This window comes from Calliopsis andreniformis, chromosome 8, assembly GCF_051401765.1.
Source record: "Calliopsis andreniformis isolate RMS-2024a chromosome 8, iyCalAndr_principal, whole genome shotgun sequence".
Taxonomy (NCBI): Eukaryota; Metazoa; Arthropoda; class Insecta; order Hymenoptera; family Andrenidae; genus Calliopsis; species Calliopsis andreniformis.
Genome location: NC_135069.1, coordinates 8,454,790 through 8,465,086, shown reverse-complemented (window position 1 = coordinate 8,465,086; position 10,297 = coordinate 8,454,790). Strand labels below are relative to the sequence as shown.

Below are 10,297 nucleotides of genomic sequence, written 5' to 3'. Positions count from 1 at the left end.
GCATTCGAGTGAACTGCATGTGGCGCCCTCACTTTTCCACTTTATGACGTCACTGGAAGACATTTTGGAAACGATCCCGCAGCACCAACGCCCTCCTCAATCGCTTCTGAGACTTTGGAGGAGACAGATCGTGGCAGTCCTTGGTTAATTGCTTCGGCTGTCCCATACTAAAGGCCCATGGGACTATAAGGGTGCGTCATCCTAGAGCAGGGAGCAGGCCATGCGCCACGAGATACAGAACATCCATCGAGGGACATCATCAAGGGACGTCTTCAGTTGAAGAATGTAATTATAGGTAAGGTTTCAGTTTAAATCTTCCTTTTACGTCTTTGATGAGCCGACTATTAATCTTATATCTATCTGTTTCAGGCCAGGTAGCCAGCATGGTTGTATGGCATGCATTGACTCGACAGGAGGAATGCAAAGTACTTTACTGTTAAGAAGCTTCGTCGTGAAGATAGAGGACAACTGCTTGCATTTGTTGAAAAATTGTGTGTGTCATGATGTGTATTAATTATATGTGTTAAAAATTGATCTTTATGTTGTATGTACAAAACACGTCTGTATAAAATCCTCTGCCTTAAAAAAATAAAAGTCTTTGTAGAAATAACCATGTGTGCTTATTTACACCACAATTTTGCCATGTTCCTTTCATATCCATTCGGTAATCAAAATTCCATTTTCCTTCAATTTTTCGAAAGATCTCCTTGCATATCATGTTCTCCTAACACTTCAGCAAATTTCGGGCAAAAGATAAATTCCGTTACCCGACAATTTTTTGATAGACCTCTTCGCATATCATGTTTTCCTAATAACTTAGTCGATTTTTGGGCAAAAGCTGAATTTTGATTCCCGCCAATTTTTGGTAGACCTCCTTGCATATTATGTTATCCTAATAACTTAGTCGATTTTCGGGCAAAAGCTGAATTTTGATTCCCGCCAATTTTTGGTAGACCTCCTTGCATATCATGTTATCCTAATAACTTAGTCGATTTTCGGGCAAAAGCTCAATTTTGGTTCCCGCCAATTTTTCGATCGACCTCTTTGCCTATCATGTTCTCCTATTAACTTAGTCGATTTTGGCCAAAACTGAGATTCCGTTTCCCGCCAATTTTTCGATCGACCTCTTCGGCTATCATGTTCTCCTATTAACTTAGTCGATTTTGGCCAAAACTGAGATTCCGTTTCCCGCCAATTTTTCGATCGACCTCTTCGGCTATCATGTTCTCCTATTAACTTAGTCGATTTTGGCCAAAACTGAGATTCTGTTTCCCGCCAATTTTTCGATCGACCTCTTCGCCTATCATGTTCTCCTATTAACTTAGTCGATTTTGGCCAAAACTAAGATTCTGTTTCCCGCCAATTTTTCGATCGACCTCTTCGCCTATCATGTTCTCCTAATAACTTAGTCGATTTTTAGCAACACTGAGATTCTGTTTCCCGCCAATTTTTCGATAGACCTCCTCGCATATCATGTTCTCCTGATACTTTTGCGCATTTAAAGGACCAGCTAAAGTACGTTTCCCGCAAATTTTTAAAGATGCTGCGATATCTCTTTTTATATCATGTTCTCCTCAAACTTTTGCTTATTTTCTTAGCAATATATAACTTTGGGGCAGGAATAAATGCAAGTATTAGGAGAACATGATACTAAAAGAGGTCTATTTATTACATATCGTTAGCTATATGCTAACGGTTAGGAAACAGGATTGGTGATGGAAGAAATAAATCATGAATCGCATATACCTTTTACTACTGTCTTTTTATTGTTATAAATCAAGTTACATGATATATAAAATACATTTCAACTTATACAAGCTGTGTTCAGGACTCACAGAGGTTCCAATCGGCACCAGTCGTCTGACGTGCTCCACGAACTGGATTCATATTATCGCTTCACCGCGACAGGCGTCAATGAAAGACTCAGGAGAAAGTGACGCTTTCACTCGGTGTCTCGTTGACCTCTGAAATAGGAACAAAGCCATATTCACTACGGACACTATATACACTCTAATATATCAACGAGCGCACACAAGATATTAATGCTGGTCGCTCACCTTTTGTTTAAAACGTGCGCAATACCCGTCAGCGGTCATGGTAGTCCAAGGAATGTTGGCTGTTCAGCAGCTGTCGTAGTACAGGACGCCATCTTGGACCGGGACGTAGCACGCCCTCCAGAGGACGCTGTTGTCTGGCAATCCCGCGGCGTTTGATGTGATCACTGAACAAGTATTGCGCACCCTGAACGTCCCACGGGTTTTCAATATGAACCAGTGGAGGCTAGCCTAAAATCCAACCGAACGTTGCCACGATCCGCACCCTTCGAAACATCGCGAGCGACTGAATAACGTGTCTGTCCTTTTCTGACCTAGTAAATATTCGGCTCACTCAAGTTCAGGCTTGTTTTGACCCGACATCTATCGAGATTTTATGGAAACATTTCAGGTTCGGACTACCTCCGCAGCACAGGACTGGCAGTAATGCGGTTACAGAGAAGCGGTTTTCCGAGGGTCAAAAGCTGTCTCTTTCCTCAGTCGTTCGCGAGCTTTGGAAGAGTGCAGATCGTAGTGGTCCTCAGACGCTTCTCGGATTAGCATTTCGTGGATCCCGTCCTCAAAGATGATCCGCAAGGACATCCTCAGCTCATCAGGAAGTGATCGTATCATATGCCGCGGGGATGCCATACAACAGCGCCCTCTGGAGGGTGTGCTACGTCCCGGTTCAAGATGGCTGCCTGTACTACGACAGCTGCTGAACAGCCAACATTCCTTGGACTACCATAACCGCTGACGGGTATTGCGCACGTTTTAAACAAAAGGTGAGCGACCAGCATTAATATCTTGTGTGCGCTCGTTGATATATTAGAGTGTATATAGTGTCCGTAGTGAATATGGCTTTGTTCCTATTTCAGAGGTCAACGAGACACCGAGTGAAAGCGTCACTTTCTCCTGAGTCTTTCATTGACGCCTGTCGCGGTGAAGCGATAATATGAATCCAGTTCGTGGAGCACGTCAGACGACTGGTGCCGATTGGAACCTCTGTGAGTCCTGAACACAGCTTGTATAAGTTGAAATGTATTTTATATATCATGTAACTTGATTTATAACAATAAAAAGACAGTAGTAAAAGGTATATGCGATTCATGATTTATTTCTTCCATCACCAATCCTGTTTCCTAACCGTTAGCATATAGCTAACGATATGTAATAAATAGACCTCTTTTAGTATCATGTTCTCCTAATACTTGCATTTATTCCTGCCCCAAAGTTATATATTGCTAAGAAAATAAGCAAAAGTTTGAGGAGAACATGATATAAAAAGAGATATCGCAGCATCTTTAAAAATTTGCGGGAAACGTACTTTAGCTGGTCCTTTAAATGCGCAAAAGTATCAGGAGAACATGATATGCGAGGAGGTCTATCGAAAAATTGGCGGGAAACAGAATCTCAGTTTTGCTAAAAATCGACTAAGTTATTAGGAGAACATGATAGGCGAAGAGGTCGATCGAAAAATTGGCGGGAAACAGAATCTTAGTTTTGGCCAAAATCGACTAAGTTAATAGGAGAACATGATAGGCGAAGAGGTCGATCGAAAAATTGGCGGGAAACAGAATCTCAGTTTTGGCCAAAATCGACTAAGTTAATAGGAGAACATGATAGCCGAAGAGGTCGATCGAAAAATTGGCGGGAAACGGAATCTCAGTTTTGGCCAAAATCGACTAAGTTAATAGGAGAACATGATAGCCGAAGAGGTCGATCGAAAAATTGGCGGGAAACGGAATCTCAGTTTTGGCCAAAATCGACTAAGTTAATAGGAGAACATGATAGGCAAAGAGGTCGATCGAAAAATTGGCGGGAACCAAAATTGAGCTTTTGCCCGAAAATCGACTAAGTTATTAGGATAACATGATATGCAAGGAGGTCTACCAAAAATTGGCGGGAATCAAAATTCAGCTTTTGCCCGAAAATCGACTAAGTTATTAGGATAACATAATATGCAAGGAGGTCTACCAAAAATTGGCGGGAATCAAAATTCAGCTTTTGCCCAAAAATCGACTAAGTTATTAGGAAAACATGATATGCGAAGAGGTCTATCAAAAAATTGTCGGGTAACGGAATTTATCTTTTGCCCGAAATTTGCTGAAGTGTTAGGAGAACATGATATGCAAGGAGATCTTTCGAAAAATTGAAGGAAAATGGAATTTTGATTACCGAATGGATATGAAAGGAACATGGCAAAATTGTGGTGTAAATAAGCACACATGGTTATTTCTACAAAGACTTTTATTTTTTTAAGGCAGAGGATTTTATACAGACGTGTTTTGTACATACAACATAAAGATCAATTTTTAACACATATAATTAATACACATCATGACACACACAATTTTTCAACAAATGCAAGCAGTTGTCCTCTATCTTCACGACGAAGCTTCTTAACAGTAAAGTACTTTGCATTCCTCCTGTCGAGTCAATGCATGCCATACAACCATGCTGGCTACCTGGCCTGAAACAGATAGATATAAGATTAATAGTCGGCTCATCAAAGACGTAAAAGGAAGATTTAAACTGAAACCTTACCTATAATTACATTCTTCAACTGAAGACGTCCCTTGATGATGTCCCTCGATGGATGTTCTGTATCTCGTGGCGCATGGCCTGCTCCCTGCTCTAGGATGACGCACCCTTATAGTCCCATGGGCCTTTAGTATGGGACAGCCGAAGCAATTAACCAAGGACTGCCACGATCTGTCTCCTCCAAAGTCTCAGAAGCGATTGAGGAGGGCGTTGGTGCTGCGGGATCGTTTCCAAAATGTCTTCCAGTGACGTCATAAAGTGGAAAAGTGAGGGCGCCACATGCAGTTCACTCGAATGCCGTGAGCTGCGCGCACTTTTCCACGTTGTGACGTTCCTGGAGGACATCTTGCCACGACAAATGGTTACACCGTTCTCCACAGATTAACCTGGAGATGCGACGCTTCGTTGGATGCTTGTTTAACCCCTGAAGAATAAAGAAAAATGAAATGTTATAAGGTGGCTTCATTTTACTGTTCAATCGTTTGCTAAATATTGATGGCCATGCTTATTGGAAAACTCGAATTATATACCTCAAGTGCCTTGGAAATAACGAGTTATCTAAAGTGTCCTATCTCTTCGATTGCCACGGAACGAATGACATTACGGGGCATGGACATTTTGGGTTGAGTGGGGACGCGCGTGGATAGGCTGCTAACAACCCTAATCTTATACATTAGGAAAACTTTCAAAGTTCCATCTACCTTTATTTTAATAAAATATTCGAAATATTACAGTCTTTACTGCCTTCGTTAAATATTCTACATCGTCATCGTCTTATAACAAATGAACATAATAAATGAATAATAAATGAAAACTGACTAATGTAAAACTTGAATTACCTTAGAAAGAAGTTTGGACTTGAAATTATATTAGTCGCGTATGTAAACGAATAAAGCACTTCGAAACTATGAAAGACCCGTCTGTTCTGACTCTTTAATGGAATATTCAAAGTCCTTCCTGTCCTTATATCTTAATTTTTGGGGTAGAAATTACTCTCAACTCTCCTATATCTTTATTTTTTCTAAGAAGAAGTATGGGAATTGGATTGGGATGAATGTGTTTGAATATTTTACATTATATTTTATACAACAATTGCACTTTACTTGCCATTCACTATTCGGTAGCTGCATAGTGTATAGAAACCCACACAAACTGTGTTCATCACCCAAGGAGGATTCAGTGGACTCCAGTAATGCTCCAGAGACTCCAGCTGCATCTGAATGCGATGTTTTCATCTGGTGTCTGTTTGATTTCGGAAAATAAAATTGAAAACGTTATACACTACATACTACACACTAAGGCTCACTTTTCATTAAAAATGGGAGCAATACTTATCAGTGGTCACGGGCGTTGAAGGGTCAAGTTGTCCACTTGTTGACAGCCCTCGATGGATGTTTCGTATCACGCAGCGCATGGTCTGAACACTGACCAACGATGGCGTACCCCCGAAGTCCCAAAGCCTTTGACATGGGTCAGGGGAGACTAATCTAGGAACAGACTAAAAACCGCCACGACCAGCACCCTTCGACGTTACAGGAATGACTGAGGAGCAGCGCTGGGATGTGCCGGGACATAAGAAGAAGAGGGGGGGTATCGCCTACCACTTGATTACCTTTCCTACGCTATCCCCACTCTTCTACTTTTGTCCTCGCATATCGCAACACTGCTGAGGAACGTGTTGCGCCGGTCGTGCACGATATTTACGCCTTCTTATTCTAAAACCGCACTAAGAAACCGGGCAACTTTAATCAGGTATCCTAAACGTCCTATCTCTATCTACCACGGAGCGTATGTCAATCTCATTGTGCACGAGTATACTGGGCATACTAATTCTGGGCTGTGTGTTCACGGTGGGGATACATGGGCCTAGGATACGAACTGCCCCAATTTTATACAACACGGACACTTTCAAAAGCGCGCCTATTAGTAGCACATTCAAAATATTATCCAATTTTACTATATTCTGAAAATTTTCCAGTCAATAGTTACTCAAAACTGGCCATCTATAGCTTGAATTACTTTAGAAAAGAATTGGAGTTTCAAAAATTGTAGTCATATATCTGAATAAATAAAGGACTTGGAAAATGCGAAAGTCCCGCCTATCCTTGCTCCTTAATGGAGCATTCAATGTTTTCCCTGTCCTTCTATCTTAATTCTAAGGGGAGAAATTACTCTAAACTCGGGTATGTCTTTATTTCTTTTAAGGGGAAGTATGGGAATAGGGTTGGTGCTAATGTTGTTGAATATTTTACATTACAGTTGCTTTGACAATACAATTGCGTTTCCCGTGGTATTTACTACGTGTTGAATAACTGCGTACCATGGAACGTCTCACGCAAGCCACGTTCAGCATCCATGGAGGTCCACATCGTCTTCAAATATCTCTTGCCTCTGAATGCGCTGTTTTCATCCAATGTTGGTTTCACCCATGAAAAAAGAGAAGGAACATTATACACTACACTATACTATACATACTAAGCACACGTTCAACACACACAATAGGCATTAATATTAGCAGTTCACTTTTCACTTAAAATTTGAGCAATACTTATCAAAGGTAAAGTATGATGAAAGGTCAAGTTGACCACTGGTCAGAGTACTCCAAGCGGTGGCGTCTGTACAGTTACTATAGCAATCCAGAAAAACAGGATAGAGTCCAGGGTAGTTCCACCACAGAATCACAAGAACGATCTGCACTCTCTGGAGGTTGAAGCGGGACTGAGAAGTTCGTCGTTCCCCAAGGGTATTTATACCTTCTCGAGCAGAAGAGGGGGAATCTGTAACTGAAATTTCGAGATTAATAATGAAACACTACACTAAGCATACGTCAAACAGAGACTCTTTCCATGCACTAAGCACGCGCGCGCACAAGCACACAAGCTATTAATGCTGGCAACTCACTTTTCATTAAAAATGGGAGTAATACTTATCAGTGGTTAAGTACGATGAATGATCAAGTTGTCCACTTGATGACGTCCCTCAATGGATGCTTTGTATCCCGCAGCGCATGGTCTGATCATTGATCAAGGATGGCGTACCGCCAAGTCCCACGGGCCTTAGACATAGGTCAGGGGAGGCTAATTTAGGAACAGACTAAATGCCACTATGGCCCGAACCCTTCGAAGTCTCGGGAGCGACTGACGATCAGTGCTGGGATATGCCGGGACATAAGATGAAGAGTGGGGGTATCGCCTACCACTTGATTACCTTTCCTACGCTATCCCCACTCTTCTACTTTTGTCCCCGCATATCGCAACACTGCTGAGGAACGTGTTGCGCCGGTCGTGCACGATATTTACGCCTTCTTATTCTAAAATCGCACTAAGAAACCGGGCAACTTTAATCAGGTCTCCAGAACGTCCTATCTCTGGGCTGTGTATTGACGGTGGGGATACATCGGCCTAGGATACGAACAGCCCCAATTTTATACAACACGGACACTATCAAAAGCGCGCCTATTAGTAGCACATTCAAAATATTATCTAATTTTACTATATTCCGAAAATTTTCCAGTTAACAGTTACTCAAAACTAGCTATCTATAGCTTCAATTACTTTAGAAAAGAATTGGGGTTTGAGAAATTATAGTGATATATCTGAATAAATAAGAGACTTGGAAAATGCGAAAGTCCCGCCTATCCTTGCTCCTTAATGGAGCATTCAATGTTTTCCCTGTCCTTCTATCTTAATTCTAAGGGGAGAAATTACTCTAAACTCGGGTATGTCTTTATTTCTTTTAAGGGGAAGTATGGGAATAGGGTTGGTGCTAATGTTGTTGAATATTTTACATTACAGTTGTTTTGACAATACAATTGCGTTTCCCGTGGTATATACTACGTGTTGAATAACTGCGTACCATGGCACGTCTCACGCAAGCCACGTTCAGCATCCATGGAGGTCCACATCGTCTCCAAACATCTGTTGCCTCTGAATGCGCTGTTTTCATCCAGTGTCCGTTTGGCCCACGAAAAAAAGAGAAAGAACATTATACACTATACTAAACACCCTAGGCTCACGTCAAACACACCGACAAAAGGCTTTAATATTAGCAGTTCAGATTCATTTAAAATTTAAGAAATACTTATCAGTGGTAAAGTATGATGAAATGTCAAGTTATCCACTGGTCAGTGTAGTTCATGCGGTGGCATCTGTCCAGTGACTATGGCAATCCAGGAAAACAGGGTAGAGTTCAGGGTAGTTCCACCACAGAATCACAAGAACGATCTGCACTCTCTGGAGGTTGAAGCGGGACTGAGAAGTTCGTCGTTCCCCAAGGGTATTTATACGTTCTCGAGCTGAAGAGGGGGAATTTGCAACTGAAATTTCGAGATTAGTAATAAAACACTGCACTATACACATTGGGCATACGTTAAACAGACACTTTACCCATGCACTAAGGAATTCCGCGCACTAGCACACAAGGTATCAATGCTGACGACTCACTTTTCATTAAAAATGGCACAAATACTTATCATTGGTCAAGGGCGATGAATGATCAAGTTGTCTACTTGATGACGGCCCTCGATCGATGCTTCGTATCTTGCAGCGCATAATCTTATCACTGTTTAAGGATGGCGTACCCGCGAAATCCCATGGGCTTCTGATATGGAGCAGACGAAGCTCGCGAAGAAATTAACCAAGAACTGTCATGACCTGCTTGCTTCAAAATCTCACGAGCAAATGACGAGGGATTTGGTCGTGGAGGGTCGTTTTCAAAATGTCTTCCAGTGACGTCATAAAGTGGAAAAGTGAAAGCGCCGCCTGCAATACACTGAATTACTGTGACTTTGGCGCTCTTTTCCACGTTGTGACGTTCCTCGAGGACATCTTGCCCTGATAAATGGTTACACCGTTCACCACAGATTAACCTGAAGATGCGACGCTTCGTTCGATGCTTGTTTGATCCCTGAAGAAGAATGAAATATGAAACGATATAAGGTGAAAATGGTAAAGGGTAAAAATGATATAATACTTATCAATGGTCAAGGATGACGAATGATCAAGTCGTCCACTTGATGATGTCCCTCGAGTGATGCCTCGTATCTTGCAACACGTGGTCTGTTCACTGATCAAAGATGGCGTACGCTCGAAGTCCCACTGGCCTTAGACATACGTCAGGGGAGGCTAATCTAGAAACAGACTAATTGCCACTACGACCCGCAACCTTCGAAGTCTCAGGAGCGACTGAGGATCAGTGCTGAGATTTGCCGGGACATAAGAAGAAGAGGGGGGGTATCGCCTACCACTTGATTACCTTTCCTACGCTATCCCCACTCTTCTACTTTTGTCCCCGCATATCGCAACACTGCTGAGGAACGTGTTGCGCCGGTCGTGCACGATATTTACGCCTTCTTATTCTAAAATCGCACTAAGAAACCGGGCAATTTTAATCAGGTATCCTAAACGTCCTATCTCTATCTACCACGGAGCGTATGTCAATCTTATTGTGCACGAGTATACTGGGCATACTAATTCTGGGCTGTGTGTTCACGGTGGGGATACACGGGCCTAGGATACGAACTGCCCCAACTTTATACAACACGGACACTTTCAAAAGCGCGCCTATTAGTAGCACATTCAAAATATTATCCAATTTTACTATATTCTGAAAATTTTCCAGTTAATAGTTACTCAAAACTGGCCATCTATAGCTTGAATTACTTTAGAAAAGAATTGGAGTTTCAAAAATTGTAGTCATATATCTAAATAAATAAAGGACTT

The 10,297-nt window shown here is 41.8% G+C and overlaps 1 protein-coding gene and 2 long non-coding RNA genes across 3 annotated transcripts; 1 reads left to right on the top strand and 2 right to left on the bottom strand.

The window, feature by feature from the left end:
- Window positions 1–1,743: 1,743 nt before the first annotated feature.
- Window positions 1,744–2,147, bottom strand: LOC143182527 (uncharacterized). The gene is made up of 2 exons (XR_013002467.1): window positions 2,058–2,147; window positions 1,744–1,964 (listed from the first exon to the last, which is right to left on the bottom strand). It is a non-coding gene; the product is annotated as an uncharacterized LOC143182527 (long non-coding RNA).
- A 405-nt stretch (window positions 2,148–2,552) lies between these two features.
- On the top strand, window positions 2,553–3,132 carry LOC143182525 (uncharacterized). The gene is made up of 2 exons (XR_013002465.1): window positions 2,553–2,818; window positions 2,912–3,132. It is a non-coding gene; the product is annotated as an uncharacterized LOC143182525 (long non-coding RNA).
- A 1,747-nt stretch (window positions 3,133–4,879) lies between these two features.
- On the bottom strand, window positions 4,880–7,587 carry LOC143182351 (uncharacterized). Its single transcript, XM_076383306.1, has 4 exons — window positions 6,898–7,587; window positions 5,909–6,075; window positions 5,685–5,819; window positions 4,880–5,001 (listed from the first exon to the last, which is right to left on the bottom strand). The coding sequence occupies exons 1-4, from the start codon at window positions 6,928–6,930 to the stop codon at window positions 4,995–4,997; spliced, it is 342 nt and encodes a 113-aa protein (XP_076239421.1). The 5' UTR covers window positions 6,931–7,587; the 3' UTR covers window positions 4,880–4,994.
- Between the last annotated feature and the right edge of the window lie 2,710 nt (window positions 7,588–10,297).

Excerpts from the sequence above, each read along its gene's own strand:
- LOC143182351 (XM_076383306.1), bottom strand. The coding sequence starts at position 6,930 with ATGCTGAACGTGGCTTGCGTGAGACGTTCCATG. Across the intron at positions 6,076-6,897 it reads CTTGCGTGAGACGTTCCATG|TCTGTTCCTAGATTAGTCTC; the intron begins GTACGCAGTTAT and ends GGCGGTTTTTAG. Across the intron at positions 5,820-5,908 it reads ACGCCCGTGACCACTGATAA|ACACCAGATGAAAACATCGC; the intron begins GTATTGCTCCCA and ends GAAATCAAACAG.